Raw genomic sequence first — 26,037 nt, forward strand, 5'->3', positions numbered from 1 at the left:
CAGCTCGTTAATAAACCCCTTTATATACTGAACGTAGAGATAGGTTACAGTGAAAACAAACACATATACACACATCCATACATATATACAGTCAGATGAGATTGTTCAGCCCCCTGCATTAGCCAACGTTCCCACCAAAAACAGTCATGACAAAGAGATCTGCTTCTTTTCAGATCGCCATGCTTTCAAAGCAGACCCTTCTTCATTCAGAGGCACAGACAGCTATATGAAAGAACCTACAAAAAGTGTCTATGGCAATGTTAGACTGTATGGTCTCTAACTAGCATGCACATCACAGTGGGTTTGTTGCCATATCACGTCAAATTTGGTAATATATTGTACCTAACTCTAGTATAAACATTGAACTCTTCCTTAACAGGTCACAAATTTGGGGTCGCCACCTGATATCCTATCCCTCAGTTGACTTAAGTCCCTGTCAAAGAAATAGTTTGGCCAAAAAAATAAAAAATAAATAAAAGAAAAGAATCAAACGAACATGATTGATCACTGAACCTAGATGCAGTCGAGGAGCCAAAACACGTTTGGTATCTGAAGTTTGCTTCTTTAGCTCTGAGCGGCGGACGCTAGGCCAATACTGCTAACAAAACACTGGACTCAGACGGTCACCAGTCTCAGTAGAAAACTCTACTGCAAAAATGCTACATACAGTGGAAAACAAAATGACATAGCACAGCAAGTGAAATAGCTGCCAAGCTAATTCAGCTATACGGAAAAGCTTGCGTTTTTATAGTCTACGAAAATCCGTATACTAAAATACATGGACACGTCTGTTCCAAACAAATTCATTTCTGGACATTTTGGGTGTGTATTTACAGAGAAGAAATTGACAACAGTCTTTTTTAGCAACATTAGCCTAGTAGCTCCCAAAACTAAAGAACTACAGATGCAAACGTCAGCCATCAAACATGTCTTGAATAATCCACTGGCTCTAGGGGCAAGTAGGAAGTTAATATAAAAATTTCACCAAACTATTCCTTTAACTCAAATGTTGCAAGCATCAACAACCATAAAACACCATAAACCCAAATAGGTTATACCTCTAGAGGTGTACAGAGGTCATACATGTTGTTCAGCATTTTTATACATGTACAATTTAATACATGAAAAGAAAAACATTGAATGGTGAAGTTATTCCAGGCATAAAATGTTGAAGACACCTCAGCATTACCACAATTAATAGCATAGCAGAAAACTTTAATCATCGCATCACATCACATTTTCCCCCAGTCTGATTATCCAATAGTCTACTGTGCACTTGTCATTACAATTCCAAAAAACAGCAGACAACAGACCTTTGTTTCTCAGATTTTGAAGTACAATAATGTTCTCAAGTCACTACACTGCGAGGAAGGCTCGTAATCATCAGCCATTTCTGTAACACGTTCTAACTGACATTTGAACTGTTGTCCATTTATTTGCATTGTATTTGTATTTGTCTTTATTGCCTTTATGTATTTCAGACTGACACGGCCATCATAGAGAATGAGATTTTGGTCTCAACAGAATTTGTGCAACTTAGTTTTAAACTAAATAAAGAAAAATAAAATAAATATAAAAAATATATATTTAGGAACCAAGGAGGGGATAGTATATAATCTAAAAAAAAACATTTTAAATGGGACATAATGGAGAGCAAACAGCCATTGGGCATTCCCATTGGTCATTATTAGGTGTTTTGAGCAGAACTTGAACGTGACATAAGCTGTAGATAGACTTGAATGACTTCTTGCAGTTGGAGTTCAGCACTTGGTGAAAATGGTGGGCCAGTAAAGTAATGCAAAGAGGAACATCTCAGCAGATGAGGTTACAAGTGTGTTTAAGCTCTAAATACCATCACACAACCATGTTTTTTTTTATAAAGCATTAAGACTGCATGACTGGAAACAAAAATAAGCACAAGTTCACAAATAGCTGTACAAAAAAAAAAAAATGAAATTTACAAAAAAAAAATAATAATAATAATAAAATAAGTAATTCATTCACAGACAGCTCTGATGGGAGTGGAGCATGCATGCACACTTTTTTCCACTCCAATGACAAGTTAGCTTCACATCACAGCCAGAGACAAAAGTGAACATTTTAACAAATGTAACTAGAGTGTTAAGTGGTTGCTATGCAACAGTCACTATGGGTTTAAGGTCTTTGCTGTGGAAGCTTATTTCACTTTAAGAGACTGTCTCCATACGCTGTTTTACCTCCAAAGAACACTTGTTTGGAATAACAGGAAGAGAAAGTGGAATGGCCTCATACACTTGCAACTGTAAGATTTTGTGGGAGATCTAGCAAATTGAGTTGGCCAACTGGAGTCTGCGCCCTCACAGACTCCAACTGGATGGCATAAACTCAAGTCTAAGGGCACAGCAGCGTCTACAATCTACAGTCCATTCAAAGCTCAATAAAACGGTCATACACACCTGGGCCTAGAAAAAAATAAAAAATAAAACTCCCCGTAGTGAAAGCAGCATGAGGACTAAGTGATAAAAAGAAACTAGAGAGCCCCAGGATGGCCAGAGAAGGATCCTTACTTTTGGCAAATCTTTTTTTTGCCTTTAAATGTCAGCAATTCATTTACCTCCATCGCACTCGCGTCTCCAAACACTAGCTGCAGTAAAAAGAACGATAAGTGCAGAGTTTTCCAAAACAATCTTAGCATGAAGATATCTCTTACAAGCTTACACACTCACTCTCTACCAGTTAAGATGATCTTACCACTAAGAAGTGTTGGAGCCAAGAATGATAATTTACTGAAGGGTAGCATTCATGAGGCTACCTTAAGCCTTTCATGACACATTCATAAAAGCATGTTCCTTCAAGCATCAATTGTAATAACATTTCGAGGTAATTTCACCTCAGAAAGTGTTACGATGACAGACAACTCATTGGAATAAGCCTTTACAAACATTTATACAGGTTGACTTCAGTGGCCATGAAACACTTACTATAGGTCGTGTAGCCTTGCGGATGCAGCCCTTATGGAAAGTGTTACCAGAAGTACTGGGTTTTAACATGCTGTTTAAGGAATGGAGTCATTTGCTAGAGTATTTCTCTAATGGGAAATGCAAACATTCCCCATGTGAATACTGAATACAACATAAAGTAGGCCTTAAATCCGAAGAAGAATGGCAACTTAATTATTACTTATTATAAACAATCATTACTTCTTATAGTTGGCACTTCTAAGTCTCCGTCACACAGCTCAGCTGAAATTCACTTTGCCTCATGCCTACTAATCCTTGCAAGTCAACTGAATTCAGATCCTGGTATGATTAACAGCATCAACAGACCCAATTAATTTAATCAGCTATCAAAAACGAAGGAAGAACATAAAACGTCTTTAAAGTGTTCAACAGGCATTTTTAGGCATGCCTACTGCCAGGTGCTAACAAGGTACAGAAGCAATCTGGTGTATAGAGAGAGACTCAAGACTCAGGATCGTCCCTGCACGTGGTGCGTCCTGAACACAGTGACACACTGTATACCAGGGGTGGGGAACTCCAGTCCTGGAGGGCTGGATCTGTGCTCAAGCACACCTGATTCGACTCACCTGTTAATTGCCAGGTTTGGTAGGTGTGCTGGAGCAGGGAAATCAGCAAACTGTGCTGGACTCCGGCCCTCGGTTCCCCACCCCCGCTGCATGTAATGGTAATTTGTTGTGGCATTGTTCCTCCAGTGTGGAGACCACCATAAGCAATGTTGGAAGCATGACAGCCAGTGATAACACACATAGGTAAATGTGCTATGTGCTATTCATAACTGAAGAAAAGGAAGAATGCAAGAAAACCTCAAACCAGCTGAATGCACAGATACCTGTGATCTGTTCTTTCCAGAGCATGGGCCTCATTTATCAAATTTGTGCAAAACAAATGATTCTATATAACAAATCTATTAGGTTCCATTTATATTAACTATATATATATAACTCTTAATTACCCTGTAGAAGTGATGGGCTTAAAGTCATATGTACAAACTTACAAAATATAAAAAGCTCCTCTTTTTAGGAACTCCTAACTCCCAATTTAGTAAACGTTGTAATCCAGTGTAACTGGGTTTAAAAGGACATATTCCTACAAGCAAAGGCAGCAATTTGATGTGGTTTCACCTCAGAAAGTGTTATGATAACAGACAACTCGTTGGAATAAGCCTTTATAACATTTATAAAGGTTTATTTGAGGGGTCATAACAGACTTACTAGGTATTGTGTTGCCTTGTGGACGCAGCCCTTATAAGAAGTGTTACCACAATACGTACATCTGGACTTTAACATGCTGTTAAAGGGGTGGAGGCATTTACTTTACTGTACAAGCAGTTTTCCCATGTGAATAGGGGACCATGCTTTGTTTTGGCTACTGTAATCCCTTACAGTACTGAAAATCATCAGCAACAGTGGACTCTTTTTTGTATTTGATAAATGAGGCCCTGTGCGCTCATGCCACCACATCATGTAAAATCACTAAAGATAAAAGAAAAGGGGTGGGGCATGTTTTCAGTTACCCTGCCATGTGGAGTATCTGACCCCTCTTAAACACCCATCGAAACATTCACAGTAAAATGACACGTCACAGTAGGGTGGGAGGGAGCGGCACTGAGGTTGGCTGTGTGCTTTCCCAATGATGCACTGCATGTTGGGGAGGACATCAGGTGGGGATTTAGGGCTGAGGTGCTGTTTGTCCTACATTTCACCAGTGGTGGCCCTCACATAAGAATGGTGAGAAGGGCAACGTGTGAACTGGTGTGTTACAGAACACTCACTCACTCTCTCATTTGCAAACACACACACACACACACTCGTTACTCGTCACTGGCAGGACACCTACAGTTTGCCCCAGCCGGTTCAGGTTTATGCTTTGATTCTTTGTGGACCTTTGTTTCTATGCCATTTCTGTCATTGTCGCCATGGTGCTTGTTGCCGATTGATTTCTAGTTTTCGGTGGTGTCAGAGGCAAGGAAACTGTTGCTATGACATCTCTCTGTCTTTGTACCATTCCACAAATTCATCCAGCAACACTGGCCCTACAGAAAAATGAAAAAAGGAGTAAATTTGTGTTGTTAAACAGTGGTATGCAATTGTTTAGGCAACCCAGACAATTTCTGTTACTGTAAATAGTGAGTAGAAGATGAACTGATCTCCAAAGTTATGAACTGATTAAAGATAAAACATTCTTTTCAACATTTTGAGCAAGACTAGAGTTTTAGTTTTGTTTTGACCACTTTACAGTAAAAAAAAAAGAAAAGGAACACTATGCAAAGGTTTGGGCACTCCAATTGCCTTGAGCTTGTCCTAAAACCTTAATTAGCTTATCAGCACTATGGCTTGTTCATAATCATTATAAGGGAAGTCCAGGAAATGTGAATTTCTAAAATTGACAAATACTCTATGCAAACCCAACAATCAGTAGCCACTAGAACATCTAAGCAGCTGCCTAGCACTCTAAAAATTTAAATAATTGATGCTCACAATACAGGAAAATGATGCATGAAGATAGCAATGTAAACTAGGAACAACTTACAGGGAACAGCGCTTAGGACTGCAAAAAAAGTATTCATTTGTTGTACCCAGACTTTTGCATATCGCTGTACACAAATACATCAGGGTGATATATGAGATTTACTTACAGGCCCCATCCTCATCGTAGTTGCTGAGATCTAAGTTGATGGTCCTACTGAATTCTAGAACATTGCACCACTGGTCTTTATTTACTACTTTGTACTTGGATTGCTGAAAAAGAAAGAGACAAATGCAGATTGTGGACACACAAGGAACCACTGATGAGTGCGAAACAATGTACCAGTGTAATTCTGGACTAGGAAAAACAAATCAAACTAAAACACTTAACCAAAACATTTAAACAGCAATAAGCAGCTAACTTTTTTCCATCATTAAGTAAATGGGATACAACTGAGCTTAGTTGTGAACCTATAATAGCAAAAATATCTTAATTGTTGTATTTGATCATATTCATTACATACTAAATAATAGAAACTGTAGAATAGAAAACAGTAGCCATGATGGCAAAAATAGCTTTGATTTAACTCATATTAGTTCATATTAGGACATTTAAATCTTGACTATTGGTCAGATCAAATATTTGATGTCAATATATTTGTGTCTAAACTAGAGACACACTGATACAGGAATTGCAGGAAAGCCAATGCATAGACATTTATAAAAACAAAATAGGTCTAGGTCAACTTTAATTTTTTTAATTAGCATACAATGAAAATGTATTTATTTATTTATGTTACAAATGCAGTGAAAATAATTAAATGCATACATTTTTAGCACAGTAGGTCACTGTTACCTGAACATTATGCTCTTCTGGAGTTCAATAAATGCATCATCACAAATACACATCTTTTGAAATGTCAATCAAATCTAATCATCTGTCTGATTCTCTGTGCATCAACTCTGACGGTCAAAAGCTGTACCTCTAGAAACTGGTTAAACACAGGAAACAGTGGCCAGGTCTTCCCCAACAGAAGCCCCAGCATGCACTTGGCGGTATTTAAATCTAAACTCCTCTGATCCTTCTCCTGCAAATTAACACAGACCAAGAGATCACAAGTTAGAGGTCATATATTACTTGCTCAAAACAAGTGAAGGCCTGTGAGGATTTGACTGCATTCAGCCAAAAGAGCATTAGTGAAGTCAGGTACTGACACTGGATGATTGTTCTGGACCACAAACACCACTGTAACTCATTCCAAAGGTAACTAATGAAGCTCCATTTGAGGAACTCTGGCTGCTCCATAGCATCCCATTCTATTAGCAGTGCTTTTCTATGGAGATTATACAAGCTGTGTGCACGCACAGTTAAACACTTGCATACAGTGAATACCTTTAAATAGCTGAGCTCAAATGAAACATGGTTGTAAATAAAAATGCTTATCATTACTGTCTATGTCCTTCAAAGCTGTTCTATCGAAACAAGGAATTCCTGAACAGAGCTGAAACTGCACTGTTTTCAGTGACATAGCTAACACTCAATACGGCTCATTCACAGGCACATTTTTCCAAGGCCTCAAACTGTTCATTTGGCATTTTTCATGTTTTGTCTGGTTGCTCAGATCTGTCTGGTGTGCTGCTGTGAAGCTGTTTTTAGTAGGTTTCAGGCTGGATAACAAGATTTTACCTGTAGGAGAGCCATTACAGGCAAAACAGACAAAGCACCACAGTCTTCCACAGTGTTGTTTTGTGGTCTGCCTATGACAAGTTCTTGGACAGCTGCAATGATCCTTTTTGCTGCATTATGAAATAACTAGACAGGAAACGGTGATTCAAAGATGAAGATACTGAGATGGATCTGCATTCACTCACCCGGGCAAAGTCAAAGGCGTATCGGTAAATGAGCTTGAAACTGGTGGCATCGTTGAGGATAGACCTCAGGTAGTCTAGAGAGTTCCTGAGTTTTTCCGTTGAGTCACATCTGGAGGAGGACAGAGAGAGAGAAAAATGGGCATAAATCAAGCTCTGTAGGATGCTTAAGTAGCAGTATTCTCTATTCCTGGGTCAGTATGATGTTTGCATAGACAGCAACACCTCAATAAAATTCCCTTCTAATAAATTATAGTCATAGATATCAGATAAGGTGGGATTTGCTGCTTAATTTTTGATGCAAAAAAGAAGTGGTATAGGATATACAATAAACAGTCAAAAGTATCAGTTTGTCTTACTGCAAGGAGCCCATCCCCTTGAGCCACTCCTGAAGGGTGAAGTAGCCCATACTCTGGGCATTCAGCTTCCAGGCCAACACCAGCATCACCACCTGTATATACACACACGTATTCACACACACACACACACACACAGACGAACACTCTCAGTCTAACCATGTTGTAATTACAAGCCACATAGATATTACAGATACTGAATAATGGCAATGGTAACCTTTACACTCTGAGTGAGCTTAGTAATTCTACTTGTGACTAGCTACAGCTAATACAGTGGAGCAAATATGCATATAATATTTAGTATGATCAATAGTGTCATACGTTCTCCGGTTCCACTCCGATATCTTCACAGAATTTCTCCATTCCTTCTGGTCCAACCACCTCATCACAACCTGACAAACAAATGCGCACACGCACATACAAACTTACACAACTAAACTACACTGTTTTTCCTTATGTTATAGAGATAAGAGCAGATATCAAACATACACCCAAATAATGTGCCTTTCCAAACTAGAGTCGGCTCATAGTAGGAATACACAATCAGTTTTGTGTCAAGATGTTTTTAGGAAACCCAGCCAAGAGGACTACATTTACTCATTCTGCTGCACATCTGCTCTCTCACTCTCTTCAGAGTTGCATATGTATTAGTAATTTTATTTCCTAAACCACAAACCTGCAACACTCTTTGTTTGTGTGTGAGTGTGTGTGTGTGTGTGTGTGTGTGTTAAACTTTAATGTGAGCTAGCTGTAGCCCATTATCAGGACATGATCACGTGCCATGTTCTGACTGGCATTTGAAAAAGCGCCGTATGTTTCCATGGAAACAGACTGTACACACAGCCATGGCTTCTTCTCTACTAAGCAGAACGTACCTGCGTACTCATAAAACCACTCCAGACATCTCTTATTGGAGAAAGCCTCTGTCTCCTGAATGTGTGACGGCTCCTGTTTTCTGTAAACACTGAAACCCACAGACAGGTCTAATGAAATCAGCACACACACAGAGGCACACATACACACCCTTACAGAGAGATCAATGGTTTATAAATATATGCATCCTAAACATAGAGCAATTATATTATTTCATTTGTGGCATTTAGCTGACGCTCTTATCCAGAGTGACTTACAAGGTAACTCGTATTACAGAGGTAGGCCAGTGTAGTGTTAGGAGTCTTATTGGTGTAGCGCAGCATAGTCACCCAGACTGGGAATCGAACCCCAGTCCCCCACATGGTGTGGTAGCTCAGTGGCAGGTAGTGGTGTTATCTGTTGCGCCACACCAATTACCTGCTTACTAACAGGGTCAACATGAAACATCACAGTTACCAATTTTAAGGAGATCACCACAGAGATAATAAACAATTCCACTGATCTCATTGTAACTTGTCAACTGATTGTGTTTTTAACACAATGCTAAAGTTAAAAGAATGAATTTACACCTGGCATTAACAGCGTTTCTGTTGATTGGATCATATTCGCATTTCACATGTCCACATGAAAAGCCAGGTGTTCACACCCCAAGACACATTGTGACCCCATCCACATTTAATACAAGGGTAAACTAAATAAATTGTTCACAATCCCCCGAAGCAGGACAGTTTGGATGAGAAACGTTGTTTACAGTAGGTAAAATGGGAACGATGTATAGGTTGGCCTGGTTTTTGCACAAGAAAGTAAAACTGGAGCCGCATTTTAATGACAGGTGTAAACAGAATCCGCTCAAAGTAGATGCAGTACAAAGCGCGAGTTAATGGCAGGTGTAAAGAGAGTCCTGAAGAGTCCTAAGAGTGAGTAAATTAACAAATGAGTAAACAGGTGAAACATGGACAACTGAAAAGGTTTGAAGGCTGAGGTTTACTTGTCCTGGCGGCTCTTCTTGGCGGACAGGTCATCTCCTGCTGTGGGCCTCCTCTTTTTCCTGGGGGGCATGGCTCTGGAGCAGCAGGCTAGGGAAGAGAATGGCAGAGAGAGAGAGACAAATGACAGATTCAGTCAATGGGAACTCTCTGCCTGTGGAAAGATGAGATTTGGTCAAAGAGATGACATCATTACCTGTGGCGTGAGTGTCTGGCCCAACGTCCTCGGTCAGATTCTAAACGGGTAAAGAAACACCGTCATACACTCACACTCTCTTCCGCGCTCTCTCTCTCTCTCTCTCACACACACACACACACACACACACACACACACACACACACACACACACACACACAGATACAGTGCAGCAAAGCCTGTCAACTGCATTAGCATACTGCCGTGCAAGGAAAGTGTGTGTGTGTGTGTGTGTGTGTGAGGAAAGTAGGAGGCAGCCTCTCTCTTTTTCTCAAATCTCTAACCTTTACAGATGCTTCTTGCTTTCTCCCTTCAAACAGAGTCTCAAGGGCAGGAAATAAAAATAACACAATAGCCCATGAGCCGACCGCAAATCATGCAACAAATAATGTCCTTAAGAGCTGAAATATCTCATCTTCTGTCACTGAGCCACAGCAGGAGTGGCATATCTGACTAAACTGAACCTTCTAACGTGCTTTCAGTGGAATTTGAAAGCTCATCACATTACGCAGCAATAATGCATGAAATAACTCCACTCCACTAGTCATAGGCTCCCTTACAGTCGTCTACATCCTTGATAACTGTCGCTTTATGCTCTTCCAGAATAGTCAGTCACAAGCATGCAAACCCATATATACCAAAGATCTTTCACATCCTCTGATATCATTAAAAAGTTAGCAGACCCACACCACTCCATTATAATAACTGAAGGAAAAAAAAAATCACAAAAATAGGACAAAAATATGTGCTTTTGAAACAGCTTTTAATTTTCCTAGGTAAATATAAAACCATTGGTCTGCTAAAACAACTCATTTATTTCATGCTTTTTACAATAAACAATATACATCATATGTAATTCTGACTGAGCTCAATGGGTCTCATTCACTAATATCTTCCTATGACTTTTCTTAAATTTGTTTCTTAAATCTCATAATACATTTTTGTGCCAAAATGCTTTTGGGGAAACCCAGCCCAGTTTGTCAGTCTTATGTTACCTAAGTATTGACAACATGCACAATATGCTCAGAATAACATACTGTGATGTAATTTATCACAATAACCATTAATATATTAATATACTGCCCACTCCTTACTCTGCTGGTTGGTTGGCTTGACTTTATATCGTGTTGCAAAACAAAGAAATCACCTAGTTCAGTTCAGTGGCGTGGCTTCTAAGCCGAAGCAGAGACTGGCTGGTCTGGAAATCACCTTACTACTACAGAGAATGCCTCTTATGCCATGACAACCTGGAGTGAAGTGCAGCTTAGGCCTGTGTTCACACAAAGTGCGCCCTATAGCTCAGTACAATAACCTTTGAGACAACACTCATGTAGAAGTCAAGGAGGATGGGTATTTACCAGCCTGTGCAGTGTGTGGTAGATCTTGTGGATGCTGGCCAGTGTGGACAAGTGGGAGTTCAGCTGAAAATCTGCGAGGGAGAAGTGGAGGATCAGGCATAGTGCAAATGTCAGTCACCTTTTGCTCACCTGCACACACTCATCTAATGAACCGATATGGACGGCAACTTATGTAGGTCATGGCTTGTGCATGCTCGCTGGCCTGGGTCCGCACACGCGTGTGTGCGTGCCTTCAACACAGCATACATAGTGTGGAAGCAAGCCATCTGCTCCAGTGCAGTTGCCTTAAACCGCCCCTGCCAGCCAATAGGGAATCATCCATGAGTCAGAAATGAGCTCTATCTATATATATATATATATAAATAAAGGAGCAGTTCATGGGCATGCAACGCATTGTTGGTTTAATTATAGGTGACATGTCAGCATTGAGTGGTATTGACATGGGGCAGATATCAGCAGTGAATGCTGGATAGGATGTTGCTGGAACTCGCATTGTGTATTGTCTCATTGCTAGATGTGTGTGTTTCTTCCTGTGGAGTAGTTGAGTGCTTGAGTAGTCTGAGCATGGCGGCCTACTTTAGAAACAGCTCATTTCAAAGCTTAGTTAGTTTTAAAAGACCCTTATCTGCTTTTTCCTGGCTCGGGTCACAGTGGGTCCTGGAAAGCAGGAACACCCCCTGGCCAGGGCTTCAGGGAAACCACACACACACACACACACACAGCCAGCATGTGTTTTTAGGAGGTGGGAGCAAACTGAAGAACCCAGAGACAGTAAGAACACACCAAACTCCAGAGCGACAGAGACAGCAAATGAAGCGAGGATCAAACCCACAACCCCAGTCCCCTGGAGCAGTGTGGTGAAATGCTGAAGTAAACCTTGCACTCACACTCACACTCACACACACACACACATTCACACCGCATTAAGAAGATACACACAATACACGTGTAAGGCCAGATTTCCACGCAGTGGTAATAGGCCTAGTCCTGGACTACACAGCATCCAGAAAATGTAGTCCAGGTAATCCCTGTCTGGAAAACTGGCCCATAGTCTGGAAATGTTTGATCATGGAGGTGTTCCGCAAAAAGAGATGCCAATAACTTTCAAAACAAAGCAAGGACAAAGGTGTAGGAGGTCCTTTGCGTCTCCTTATTGAACAGCCTTGACATTTCACTTAGTTATCTGGCTAACTGTGCACTCCTGTTTAGGGAAACCGTTCCCATGTCAGGTTTAATTTGAGGCAGGGAAACACCAAGACAATGATGGCCGCCCGTCTAACACACACTGAACTCAGGCTTGATGTGGTATTGCACATGAGAATGGGATCCTTGTGCCTCACTGTTTATACCACAGGACAGGCTTTTTTTTCTTTCAAATTTTGGAAGAGACAAGATGCCAGACAGCGCATCAAACGGTGTGTATCCGTAACGTTTCACAGTGACGTGCAAACTACACACATTTAGTCTGCGACCCTGTGACGCAGTCGCGAGAAACAGAGGTAGATAAATATATACTGCTCCACGTATGTGTCCGTTTCCAGACCCTTGGCTCGTGCGCGCGCACGCACACACACACACACAGTAAATCACTGATGCCGTAACGGAGCACTACACACACTAATGCACAAACTAAGCCCAGCACACACTCGGCCCGAATGCCACCGAACTGACCACATACCTAGCATAACAGCACACACGCGCGCGCACAACTTGCAACGAGTTTACAAAGTATCTCTGCGCGAAAGGGCTTCTGGGGGATGTAGTTCCAATGACGTAGCCCGACTCTCTTTCCTCAACGCTCCAGGCCGGCTAAGCGAACAACACTTCCCAGAGTGCCCGAGTGAAATCATTTTATTCGGCACCCCTCTCCTGACACTCACCCCAACTGATGAATGCAATCCAAATGCCACATAAAAACGTCTCGTTTTCTAACCGAAAAAGTCCCTTATCGGTGCGTTTAGTCACTCTGCGAGGGGCTTTGGAAGACCGTGCTCGCGCTTGTGCAGCAGACGCGCGCAGGCGCTGCAACATTTTTACACAACTGCGTCACAATTTTCACCCCCTGTAATTTTCCGCAGTTTTCCCCAAAAACTGACCTATTTACCGTTAATACAGCGGTGTTACACCATTTTCCTGCAGCGTGCTCGCCGCGACCGAGTGAGCTGAGGCGAAGCGGAGCTCGAAGATCCCTGAGGTATTACGGGTAATTAGACTTACAAGTGCATTGTCTAAATAGGCTCTGATACAGTCGTGCCCAGATTGCTTTCTCAGAGTAAACACTTGAGCACGAAAAAGGGACGAACGCGATGCTTACGAGGTTAGCCGAGGCAGTGCCTTTGTCGCTGCCAGCCCCCACGACAGCGCAGGCAGAGAAATACAAAGAGGCTTGCGAGCTTTAGTCTCTCCCTGATTTGCAGGCTATTATTGCTCGGGTATCGGCTAGTTTAACATCACAAAATGCGTCAAACGCCACCGGAGCGGCTCCGTGAAAACAAGTCGAAACGCTTCGTCGTGCAACAAGTTTGCACTTGGCAGCCCGTGTCGGCAACGATGGAAAAAGCACACTATTAAGACACTATTGTACTTACTTGTCGCATCTGAGTGCATTTTTATGAAACGCTCAACTGTATTTGTGTGAAGCTGCAGACCGGCCAGTGGGCGGGATATGTCACCGTTCCCCATGCCCACGGATGATTTAGGTGGACGACGGATTTTGTGGACACGCCCACGCCTTGCATCGATTGGCTACGAGAGGTGCCGATCTCTGGCGGTACACACAAAGACGTGAGGCCCTCCCAGGACGCAATGTGATATGCTAAAGCTTCACTAAAGCCCAGCCTCTCGAAGCAGCCCATTGGCTGAAGGTCATCTCCGGACAAATCAGCTACGACTGTTTCCTCGTGCAGATGAGAAAACCGCCCCACGGTGACAGCTCATAGGCTACTGTGCGCTCGAGTCCCGCCTTCAGCTCTACCGCCAGTGGTCGGAGCTCACGTCAATCAACCCAGATTCGACTTGTCGCACACGCTGATTGGTCGGTGCGCCCAGTTTTGTTTACTGTAGGGCGTGAGCGTCCATTTCCTCACAGATATTTTTGTAGAAAGTTGCCACACAGCGTGTTACTCCCTACGGGATTCACAATAAAAGCTAAACTGCGTTGAAATGCATCCAGCACTGACTAGAGACTATTCTGGGGGAAGCTGACGGGCTGCTGTAACGCTGCACGCTTTTCACGACTGCTCCTGAGGTGTCCACGGCGCGCATAAATATTCATTTCCTTTGTTTACCATCGTCTCGTAGTGTGTTCTTGGACTTTTGCAGTTCACACAAGCGCCTTCTTCGTCGACCCAGGCCCCCCCAAAACGTCCTGGCTTAAGACACTGACGGAATAGGCTGTTTTCCCCTCAAACTGTAACTGTATTCCTCAACTACACAGTGGGAGGGGACTCTACAGGGCTAGACCTGCCACGCATGAAGATGTACCCCACTGATGGAAGTGGTGTCTTATCAGCATGCAGCCTCGAATATAGCTATAGCTCTGCTGGCAAGTGAGACGAGAGCTAACGTGCCATATTGATTGACTGATTAGGCTCCAGCAAAACATCAGTGACCCCAACACGACAGCACAGCAGCTTCACACACCAGCTTAACCTTCACATGCTCTGGATTTCCCTTTGGCCAGCCATACCCAGGCCCAAGCTGGCTGTCAAGCTTGTTGTTCATATTGGTTGACTAAGTCTGTTCAAGCTGGGCATGCTGGTGGACCAGCTTGGTCATGTTGGGCTACAAGTTCATGCTCATTCTGTTTGACTTGGTCAGTTGGTCATTACAGCAGCTAAACCATCAAACTCAGACAAAACCATATGGGAATGATGCTGGTCAGTTGATAAACAGATCAACCAGCTTGACCAGTTTGAGTTGGCTAGGGTTATTAAATAATTAAATAATCAGGATCCATTTAGTTCTGACTGGGCTCTTTGTCAACAAGTCTATCTGAAATGGCTGTCATTGTTATGGCTTCTTCTAAAGTCACCCAACGCCTAGATATTATTATAGCTTGTATAGCTTTATTCAACATATATGCAGTTTGGATATACAGTATACAAATCCACAGTTCGGGACCCGAATAACTGAAGGCAGGCACTGTTTCTTGCTCAAACACAGCATATAAACCTGCTTATTAATCAGTTTGAGCAGTAAAATCACCAAACTGCAAACTTTAGGTCTAAAGAAGCAGAATTAATCAAATCTGTTGTTCTTTAAGCTGTTCAATACCTTCCCAATTGACAATCTTCACAATAAATAACATGCATCTGTCTTTTGTTGTTTTTGTGTCAGCTAAGGTGAGATTTGGGTAAGAGTTGGCAGAAGAGTACAACTCTAGCAGTCTGCTGAACAGGTTAGGCCCCATGAGAAACCACCAGTATACAAGGATCTCGTTAATTAGTTGTATACTTGAGTCAAATCTGCTTTGTGGAAGAATTTGTAAAAATGGGCAGAATGTGGGGTCCCCAAGACTGACTTTGGGAACCTCTAAACTCAGCACTGTTGACTGTAGCAATCCTGAGGGAGAGGCTTAGTGTGCTTTGTGTCTTGTGTAAGGGAATAGTCCACTGTTTTATTGTTCTAGACCAGCCTAACTAGTTCATCTTATTGAAATGGCTAATGTCGTTGTTAATGTAGTTAATGTACCACCCTAGAGAGTTTAGATCCCCCGGCAGGCCTTCTATACCTGAATCCCATGTGTTAAATCAGGGTCAGGGCTAAATTTTACCAGGTGGTGGATTAACAGGACAAGGATTGGGCACCCCCTGAAGTAGTTATTACTGTGTTGTTCATATGCTGCTTAATATGTAATATTTTACATATAGGCCTACCATCCTGTTATGCTACATTCGCCTGGGTCTGTACGTGAACCCCATTACAACATAACCCATTCTTAATGCATATTTTAATGAAGTCATTAGACATGATGCCAATAGGCCCATGTTTATCTGAGTCCTATTGGCAGAACTTGTACTTGTACATTTGCACATCTATATCAGTAATGGTTGCAGCGTAAAGTAGCTGCCAGCGTTAATTAGAAGGGATGTCCACAAACATTTGGACATGACATGTATGCTGCAGAAAAAAATGTCCACATCCTTTAGGTTTCAGGTCTGTGTTTTGTTTTGTTTTTGCTGCAAGGTATAACAGTTTGAATGGGATAAGACTTTGGACTTCTTCTGGAGATCACACAGCGGGTGGGGAGAGACATAGAAGGTAGTGCATTCAACAGTTTCAGGGGCCCAGTCATGTCTGTGGGGGTCTGGTTATAACACTTTTTTTTATTTTTGTGTTGTTTATTATCAAATACATGTATACAGATACTTTATTAGATCCCAGGTGCAGCTTGTTTGTATTTATATCATATCATATTTTTTTTAAAACATGGAGACTTTGTGCTGAGAAAATGATTTGATATGATGAGGGACCTACCCTCATGGTAAATGCTACTCAGAGTGTGTTTGCTCAATGAATGGGTCTGGAGTAAAATAGTGTGTATACAGGATATAGCTGATAAGCATGTAGTGTCAAGACTTCTATTTTTGCATTTTATAGTACTGAACAATCATACAAATGACACCATATATTTATTGTTGTTTTTAATGGCATTTTAATGTTTTTTTCTTACAAAATATTAGCTATTGGATAATTATTATAAGTTCCTCTTTCACTTTGGCTCCCTCTTGTGGTGAGGCTTACTTTGGTGATAGAAGACACATAACATTCTGCGTAGCTGCCTGGTGCCCTGTAATTGAAAACATACAAGTATTATGGCATGAGTACAGTAGCAAGCTCCTAGCGAGAGTATGTGTGTGAGATGACTGCACATGTACCTCAGCTTTAACTGGGTGTTGCTGGAGCTTCTCCTGCTACTTGTTTTTCTCCTTTCTGACACTCTTGACATACATGAGTGCAGTGTCTGCAGAATGAGAAACAATGGAAAGAGAGACTCAGGCTTCAGTGTTAGCTATGCTTTTTTTATGACATACTGTTGCTCATTGTATGAGTAAGAGTACAGTACACTTGACGACATGGTTGATGCCTTGAATTTAGGCATGTAATTTGGTATGAGCGTCTACCATTTGTTACACTGTGAAAAATGTACCTGTAAAACTACAGTGATTAGCAGTGTCAATGAGCAATCAACATAGTAGCGGTACTTAAGAGTATACTTAGAGACCACATTAATAGACACACCTATCTTGTTGGTACACCTTGCACACTGTAGCTCATGTGCACAATCGTCTGTGCACAGTTTGTATTATTAGTGCTCAACTCTGGTCATGAGAGATGCCTGCACATTTTGTGCTTTTCCTGTCAAAATTACAGGTGTAAAAATGCCACCACTTTGTTGGTATCATTGTTATACTGGGAATGATCCCCCACCTAAATAATTTCTGTGGAAATATGTTTTTATGGTGGTATTCTTCCAGTGTTTGACAGGACAGATATGGCTGATACAGCTAGATTACAATCAACGCCTACATAGTGCACCTATGGCCAGTGTGTAGGTGTACCTAATAAAGGGTACACACAATGGTCAAACTGCGGGTGCTTACAGAAAACTGACGTCTTTCAAGCAGTAGAAAAAGTGAAATGGGAAAGAATGGTTCAAAAATAAATATATTTTGGACTCCACATTTTTGCTCACCTATGGCCTGGGCCTCTAAAGCCAGGAGGGCCAAAGCCTGGACCCCAGCCTGGGCCAAAGCCTTTACTGAACTCCGGTCCCAGCTTCTGAAACTTTGCTCGACATGTTCCGATGTAAGAAGCTTTCCCAACGGCATAACCGAGAACACCAGCCACTAAAGTAAAACAGAGATAGGTCATTTATGCTTCAGTGCTGGTCAAAGTGCAATAATCATTAAGCCATATCACCACTGCTCCACAACCACAGCCTGCTATTCACTAATAACCGTCTAAGAATGAAAGAGCCCATGTCATGGATAACTTAATTCTCCTTGCTGTTTTAAATAAAAAAACATCTGCTGTAGTAAACAAACACTACAATTATAAACACACGATTATCCACCTAGTACTTACAGTCAATATATATGAAAACTATATATAACTATAACTAACTGTTTTAACTCATTTACATCTATCAGTTGTAGTAAAAGCTCAGTGACAATACAGCCTGTACACACAACACACAAACATTATCGATGGACCTCAGGACAAGAAAAATGAAGTGTTTAAAAACACAACTAGTTGTTTTGATGTTAAAAGTGGATTTCACCTGTTTCTGCATAATTAAAAGTAGACCGGTTTGTATGAAATGAGCCATTCTAACAAAAACAGCATTGTCAGGACTGTTCACAGTGGTGGTGAAAACAACCACACATCCAAAATCTTTAGTGCCTCTAAAGGCTACATCTTGCATTTTGTAATACACTACAAGGACAAAAGTCTTGGGACACCTGCTCCTTCATTGTTCTTGCTGAAATCAAGGGAAACATTATTAATCTCTTGTGCCTTTGTTAATATTAGATATCAAATCAGAAGATGTTTGTAGCTATAATGGTGGCCCTAGATAGTAAATAAAATTACTATATGTTGGTAATTTTCTTTGTATTAAACCATTTTACATCATTCAGTCATTTATAACTTAACAACCGAATTTTTGTCCAAAACCTTGTGTGTCCATTTTTTGCAGACATTTTCCATGATGAACAGACAACATAAGCCAAACTTACTTGAAAATAAATCTTGATACATTGGCTTCAAGGGATTTTTTTTTTGCTTCTCTGTACAGTTACTATTGTGGAGACACAAGGTTTTGTTCCAACAGCATAAACATATATTCAAACTGCACACATGAAATTAAGGTAATAATGACTAGAATCATAACAATTACAGCTCCGTGGTTTATTAAGGGACTTACGTGCTAGCTTAGGGATTGGTCCCAGACGCTTTGATTGTTTCCAAACACCTGTTGTGAACAAATATACAGCGCAGATAAGAGTCAGTATCATAAGATACCAAAATTCCCCTGTGAAATACGTGATAGGTGTGTGTGTGTTTTTTCCTTTTATGTCCTGCTCTTATTGCTGTGTTCTATGAGCTGCTGGTATTTCTTTGCCCGCATTTCTTGCATGGTCATCCCTATAGTCAAAGCTGGTGGCTCATGTCAGAACCTTCTGCCACAGCAAACTTGTTTAATTGTGCAGATTAAAAAGTATAAAATGAAGACTTTGTTGGAAGTCTTTGTTCAGATGAGTTCCAATAGCAATTCTGTGCTCAGAAACTGACTGAGCTAGAGGATGGATGGTTAATGCAAATTGTGCATCAACAGATGAGCTATAGTCTTTACCTGTACACTCAATAGGTGGATATATCTATTCTACGGTGAGTGTGCATAAAAGGTTCCTATAAGGTTCTAATAGCTTCTATGTTCAGTCAGAGAGTGAGTATATTTATTTTTCTAACCCATGGACTTACGTTAAGAACTGATAAATGATGAAAGAGTGAAGCACCAGCACTGTGGCAATAGTGACAGTTGCTACTATAGCAATGCTACTATTGATCAACAGAGGTCAAGGTGGGGTGGGGTGGGGGGGGTTACGATCTACTGTACTGTGCAAAAGTTTATGTATAAACCCTTTACTCTATACAATGTGTGTTTTTGCTAGTAAATACCAAAAGTACTACAATAATGCTTTAAATAAAATGAATTTTAGTGGGAAACGTGTGGGCGCTCCTGGTCAAATGGCTCATTTTATTGATTGTCTAAGCGTTTAAAATAATCCTGCATTTTTTCCCCCTGCATTTCTGCAATTTATATATATTTTCTGATTTTAACTGGTTGGAAATGAATGTGCCATTTATTTATTGTGCCATAACTTTTGCACATGCCACATTTGATGTTTTTCTGGAACATGTGAAATTAAGATAAACAGTACCAAACAGTAAACAAACCTTAGAATGTGCAGAACTGTGTCTCAGGAGAGGATGTGGACGTATTTACACATGGAAATCAAATACACAAAAAAAAAAAACATGGAATTTGACCAGGGGTGCCCAAACTTTTGAATAAGACTTCTCTTTGACCTCGTCAGCCACTGAATGAATGTGCATGAAAGTCAGATGTGCAATAGCTCTGAAACTGCAGAGCAGTATTTACCATTATAGATTAGCCCCCCAGTGACAGCCATGCTTCCAAGAGCAAGAGGAAGAGCTGTGGAGAAAAACATTTTTTTTGTTAGATTTATGAAGTGTATTGTAATTTTAGATGGCAATCTTGAAAATAATTAATACTAAAATAATAGATAATAGTTAAAAGCAGGTTGTCGTTATTGTAGAAATACAATGTTGGTTTTGCTACATTGTTATAAGCTATTACTGACCCTTTTTACATTTCTGTACATTCTGTCCAAGTCCAACAACAAGAGCTTTTGCTGAGTAGGCCTACTCAAGTATTTAATCTTAAAACACCCTTACTTTAGTTTCTTAATTTTCCCAGCTGACAATGAGCATAGAAAAATGGCCAAAGGAAAAAAAACATGCATATCTTAAGGTGGCAAGTTTACCAGTCCTACATTAAAGCAGCTTTATGCAAGAATTGGCTTTTTTGGCACAGGTCTCCCCTTACTGTTGTAACTTACCTTTACACCACTGCTGTGGTGTAACTGCTCACACATTGAGCTTGTCCTCATGGACGGCTGTAAGGAGGAAGCATGTGGACTGAGGCGGTAATATAACAGATTTTACACAAATATGACTCGGATTACACCGCGTTACTCTGTTCTCGCGAGAGGTCAGCTCCACCAGAGGTGCATAGTGCAGTAGCAGATGTTTCAGGCCCAGAATCGTAATGATAGAGACTCCATTCTTCCTATAACCAGTCAGCGTACCATCAACATGAGTTGGTTGGATGGTGTTATGTTAAGGTACAGTTGCTACATGATGTTGCTTTAAAGTGTCCATGGTTTGGCAGAGTTAAATAATGCACATCTATTCTCCTACAAACCAAACAACATGTCTGTGCAGCTGCCTGCCAGGGGGTGTGACTCAAATGTGCGTGCACACAAACACACACACACACACACACACACACACACACACAAAAGGAAAGGGCTAATGTGAAAATAATTCCACCCGAAAGCCAAATGTAAACACAGGACAGATTAGTGACTGATTAGGCCAAGTTTACGTTTTTAGCAAGAGGCCACTTTGCACAAAAAGCCTACTAACTAATTCACCACATATACTGGATTATGTGTTTACACTATTATAATGATAGCATTTACAATATATCTACACATGAAACTAGAATACAGCCCAGCAGACTGAAGAAATAATTAACCGATGCCTATTTTAATTGTCATTGTGCAGAGATTAGAAGTTGTGTAAATGTGTGGTTTTTGTACCTCTGTACCAGAAGCTCTCCTCTTGGCATTCTTTCCAGATCTGCCTCACCTCTTCCCTGTGAATGTGCTTGTCTGCCACTGGACACTGTAGGTAATGGGACAACAGGTTAGCAGAGAGCTCTAATATGTCCCATCATTTGCTCATGAAGAATCACCTATCATCACAGCGGTCTGTATATTAAAGTATAGAGTATGTTACTATAGTGTTCTGTTAAGCTGGCTATAATATATCATATTCTACTGGATCAAGCCTGCCCATTACCCTTTCCTGCAATTTACCTGGAATTACCTGATTTTATGATGCTTAAAGTATTTTTATTGTTTTAAAAATGACAGAAAAAAACTAAAGAACACTGTTTTCTATGATGCTGACATTGAGTATTAGACCCTTTTAATCTTTACAATATATGTGACAGATAATGAGCAGAAATTGATACAATTGTGAAATAATACATTGTTTTTAGGTTAAGTTCACTTGAATGAATGAGAGAAAATAAGCACTTTGAATCCCAGAAATATAGTATTGTTTCTTTCTGGAAATCACATGCCATGTTTATTAAAAATATAAATGAAAAAAATAATAATAAATAAAAAAAATAAATTATATATATATATATAGACAAAAGAACTCAGAGTCAAAGTGGCTCTCTTGTGAAGTCTCATTCATGCAAAACAGAAATACCTAGTGACATCAAATCCTTCAAATAGAATTGTGGAACTTATTTTTGATGTTATGCATTATTGACCATTTTTTTGTTTATGTTATTCCTTATTACAATGTATAGTTTAAAGCTTTATAGTCACTCTGACCAATCGTATTCCTTACTGTACATTTCAGAATAAAAACAAACATACAAAAATTAAGACCTCTGTAAGAAATTCCATCACTGCCCAACACTATGAGAGTCACTGAACAAGCTAAAGCGCTCAGCAACCAGTTGCTTATCTTCCTCAGACATAGTCTGAGCCCTCATTTTCTCACAGCACTCACCGCCCAGCCTGCTTTTGGTTTTGCCTGCGCTCCTTCTGTATTCTCCGTGGCTTCAGTGCTCATGTTTTCTCCGGGTCTCGCAGGACATGCAGTTGATTAAGTCTCTCTCTTAGCCACTTCCTCTGGTGGTCCTCCCCTTTCTCAACCTGTGTTTGGGGCCCTTTTTTAAACCTCTGCCTGAAAAACATGTCAGACTCCTCCCTCCTTCAGTAAACAGGCCCCTCCCAGAAAGGGAGCCATGCAATCTCTTGAAATGCTGAATTGCTGACACAATACCCCCTGTACTGAATGTAACATCCGCCTTCAGGCCGATTGTATGAACCCCTCCTGTAGCTATACACATTTACCACCCTTCATACTATGCAGAAAGGTTGTTCTGCTTTTTTCCTGGTCTGGAGTCTGCCTGGAATCATTGGGCACAAGGCATGAATACCCCACTGAAGAGGGCGCCAGTCCGGCACAGGGTATCACGCGCACTCATATACTCACACTTAGGGGACAGCCACCTTGCTAGCCACCTTGCTACCCCAATAAGTGAATAGTTGCCTTTTTCTACTGAGGTTATTATCTCTTCTTCGCGATCCACATTATTCCTCTTCACTATTCCAGTTCTGCTGCTATTATGCCGTGCAAATTTGGGAAAGTCATTGCTGAAAGCTACCACCAGGCTACTACAGATATTAGTATAATCATAAATATCACACTTCTCGTAACATCTTTAGCCAGTCAGGGTCTTAAATAAACACATTTATCACAATGCATGCACGTCTGAAACATTCTGCTCTCTTTTCTGCTGCACTTTTACCCCCATTCCTGACAAACCACTCCCTATTACAGAGGTGTGGGAGAGTCCACAGCTCCATTCTAACTGAAGCTAAGATCGCAACTGTGATCAGAGGTCACACTGCTTTTCACTGAATTCATTTTGGCATCACACCACCAAGTAATGTTATCACCTGTGCATGTACAACATTTATTCAAACCTGCTTAAAAACATTGTCAACTTCATAAATTTGAAATTAATGTAAATGAAATTATCTGAAAAGAAAAAGTCCTAAAAATGACATGTCTTTATTTTAATGTAGAAAATTTAGTGAAACTTACTTTAAGACTTGTGAAGTCTCATTCAAGCAAAACAGAAATACCTAGTGACATTAAGTCCTTCAAATAGAATTGTGGAACTTATTTTTGATGTTATGCATTATTGACCATTTTTTTGTTTATGTTATTCCTTATTACAATGTATAGTTTAAACTTTATAGTCACTCTGACCAATCGTATTTCTTACTGTACATTTCAGAATAAAAACAAACTGAAATTCCATCATTTATTCAAACCTGCTTAAAAACATTGTCAACTTCATAAATTTGAAATTAATGTAAATGAAATTATCTGAAAAGAAAAAGTCCTAAAAATGACAGTTTATTTTAATGTAGAAAATTTAGTGAAACTTACTTTAAGACTTTGTCAGTTTTATACATTTGAAACTTACTTACAAACTTTTCCACTTTATAAATTTGAAATGTACTCAAAAACATTGACATTTGTTTTATCTGAAATGTGATCAGATTTGTATCACAAGGCCTAAAACTAGATAACAAGAGCCCATCTGAACAAAAAGTATTTACATAATAAAAAGATGGTGAACAAATTTGGTAAATAATAAAAAATAAACATTGTCTGTTCAATTGGTTTCTTGTTGTCTAGTTTTAGGGCCTTGTGACATAAATCTGATCACGATTCAGATAACAAAGTTAGATGTTTTTGAGTAAATTTCAAATGTATAAAGTGTAAAAGCTTTTGATTACGTTTCAAATGTAAAAAGTCTTTTGACAAAGTTTCTTTAAATGTTTCTAAATTTGAGTAAATTTACCTCCTAGGAGTGTGACTGATGCAAACCATAGCTAAACATGAGTGAGTGAGTGAGTGAGTGAGTATGTCACCATATATAGTGTAAAATAGATTACACAGTATATCCCCACATATTTCATTTGCACAGTCCATGTATTCACTAATGTATGAAAAGTACTGAATAATCATTATACTGTAAAGTGTATCTGCAATACATATGTAAATATGTAGCTCACTGTTTCTTACTCAGTGGCCAAGACAGAGAGAGGGCAACCATTTGATGCTGCACCTAAAACATCAGCCTACTAGTAGGGGGATTCTGTCAGTGCTTTGCTCGGTGTAGATGACATTGTAATAGCATTGGACACATCCTGCATACTGAGGCTTACATGGTAACCAACACTGTTAGGGCACTGGGCTTTTTTAACCTCAGTAAACGTGTGGAGTCATGGTGCATCAGAGGACAGGGGTGTACTGACTGTGTGTAGGACAAACTGCGATTACAGCATTAAGCTCTGTATTAACAATAAACTCAGCTCATCCTGCGCAGGTGCTATTTTGTAGACAGTGCCCTGAAGGGCAGCGTGATATTATGGCTACTGAAACCACGTAGCCCAACCGGGAAGTAGAAATCGCAGGATGATTATGCGTCCCATAATGCATCGCGCGAGACCGTTTCGGCTTTTAAATCCGTTTTATCTCCGTTTCGGTCGTAGATCAAACTGACATAATGACATATGTGTGATCAATATATTTTTCTGGGTGATCTGACGTGTTTTATGGTGTTCACGTTTTAGCTCCCATGGACGAGAGTGTTATTCCTGTCGGTGTGGTAATGAGGCGCGAGCTCTGCTCCTCAGTACACTCTTGTTTCTCTTCAGATCGTATAAATCTTTCGCCTTTTACTAAAGATTTCCGTGGGGAGGAACATTATGAGTATCAACTAATTTTTTGATGCCCTGCCTCACGGCGGGGCTCCTATACTGGTCAAAGTCAGAACGCTCGAGCGCTGCGGCGCAATGCTTCAGCTCTTAGGGGAGAGCTCGCTCACTCACTCCCTCTGCTGGTGTCCATAGTGCACGAGCAGCTTGAGGACGATGAACCGAACAGACTGAGTCGACACTTCAGTTCATATGATGTCAGTCCAGGGACCCTGTACCGCTAGCTGGTGATACCAGTCCAGTCCGACATATCAAAAAAACATCGTCGCTGTCACGCAAACAGCTTGTATCTCCCAAAGGTCAGCTTTACAGGAGAAGACAATGCAGAAAGATGGCATTTCAAATCATTTTGAAGCGTTTCTATTGATCAAATATCGACACAACGTGACAGAAAGTAAAAAATAAATAAATAAAAAAATGGAGATGCAGGGTTTCTGCGTGAGAGTAAAGATATATCTTAGAAATCCAATAATTTTTTTTTTTTAATTGAACCGACTTGGAAACAGCAGGTATGGCGGAGATGTAAAGGTGAGGTGAGGCCGGGAGCGCGGTGATTCTGCACTGAGCGCCGCTGAGGTTTACGCTTTCTGTCTGCACGCCTGTCCGCTGCTGGTCTAACGCTACTACGTAAAAAGCGCAAGTTGCGCAGCTTTTGCCGAGCGAGGGCGCAGAGAGCGGTTAGCAGGTGTTCAGTGGGCAGGGCAGGGTCTGAGAGCGTGTCTGAGAGGGAAGGGGTT

At 40.6% G+C, this 26,037-nt stretch overlaps 2 protein-coding genes and 1 non-coding gene across 5 annotated transcripts; 1 reads left to right on the forward strand and 2 right to left on the reverse strand.

The window, feature by feature from the left end:
- Positions 1-4: 4 nt before the first annotated feature.
- dcun1d4 (DCN1, defective in cullin neddylation 1, domain containing 4 (S. cerevisiae)) lies at positions 5-14,399 on the reverse strand. 3 transcript variants are annotated; one of them, XM_072682676.1, is made up of 11 exons: positions 14,390-14,399; positions 11,103-11,173; positions 9,745-9,784; positions 9,551-9,638; positions 8,565-8,713; positions 8,011-8,081; positions 7,693-7,784; positions 7,337-7,445; positions 6,448-6,552; positions 5,635-5,737; positions 5-5,031 (listed from the first exon to the last, which is right to left on the reverse strand). In XM_072682676.1, exons 4-11 carry the CDS (start codon positions 9,619-9,621, stop codon positions 4,976-4,978), a joined length of 756 nt encoding a protein of 251 aa, XP_072538777.1. In that variant the 5' UTR covers positions 9,622-9,638; positions 9,745-9,784; positions 11,103-11,173; positions 14,390-14,399; the 3' UTR covers positions 5-4,975. The 3 variants fall into 3 exon arrangements, with proteins under 3 accessions (XP_072538777.1, XP_072538775.1, XP_072538776.1); XM_072682674.1 differs by lacking the exon at positions 14,390-14,399 and adding an exon at positions 13,691-13,784 and having other exon boundaries at positions 8,565-8,653; XM_072682675.1 differs by lacking the exon at positions 14,390-14,399 and adding an exon at positions 13,691-13,779.
- Positions 14,400-16,740: 2,341 nt separating this feature from the next.
- On the reverse strand, positions 16,741-22,648 carry ociad2 (OCIA domain containing 2). Its single transcript, XM_072696256.1, has 7 exons — positions 22,509-22,648; positions 21,518-21,602; positions 20,272-20,325; positions 19,033-19,080; positions 17,800-17,953; positions 16,982-17,067; positions 16,741-16,893 (listed from the first exon to the last, which is right to left on the reverse strand). The coding sequence occupies exons 1-6, from the start codon at positions 22,569-22,571 to the stop codon at positions 16,989-16,991; spliced, it is 483 nt and encodes a 160-aa protein (XP_072552357.1). The 5' UTR covers positions 22,572-22,648; the 3' UTR covers positions 16,741-16,893; positions 16,982-16,988.
- A 2,572-nt stretch (positions 22,649-25,220) lies between these two features.
- LOC140538262 (U5 spliceosomal RNA) lies at positions 25,221-25,336 on the forward strand. Its single transcript, XR_011977726.1, has one exon. It is a non-coding gene; the product is annotated as a U5 spliceosomal RNA (small nuclear RNA).
- Positions 25,337-26,037: the final 701 nt, after the last annotated feature.

Source organism: Salminus brasiliensis, chromosome 1 (assembly GCF_030463535.1).
Source record: "Salminus brasiliensis chromosome 1, fSalBra1.hap2, whole genome shotgun sequence".
Classification (NCBI taxonomy): domain Eukaryota; kingdom Metazoa; phylum Chordata; class Actinopteri; order Characiformes; family Bryconidae; genus Salminus; species Salminus brasiliensis.

Excerpts from the sequence above, each read along its gene's own strand:
- dcun1d4 (XM_072682674.1), bottom strand. The coding sequence starts at position 13,784 with ATGGGGAACGGTGACATATCCCGCCCACTGGCCGGTCTGCAGCTTCAC. Across the intron at positions 8,654-9,550 it reads AAGAAGAGCCGCCAGGACAA|TGTTTACAGAAAACAGGAGC; the intron begins GTAAACCTCAGC and ends TGTGGGTTTCAG. Across the intron at positions 5,738-6,447 it reads TGTTTAACCAGTTTCTAGAG|CAATCCAAGTACAAAGTAGT; the intron begins GTACAGCTTTTG and ends TTTCTTTTTCAG.
- ociad2 (XM_072696256.1), bottom strand. The coding sequence starts at position 22,571 with ATGAGCACTGAAGCCACGGAGAATACAGAAGGAGCGCAGGCAAAACCA. Across the intron at positions 19,081-20,271 it reads TGGGGGGCTAATCTATAATG|GTGTTTGGAAACAATCAAAG; the intron begins GTAAATACTGCT and ends TGTTCACAACAG. Across the intron at positions 17,068-17,799 it reads TTTAGAGGCCCAGGCCATAG|ACACTGCACTCATGTATGTC; the intron begins GTGAGCAAAAAT and ends CTCATTCTGCAG.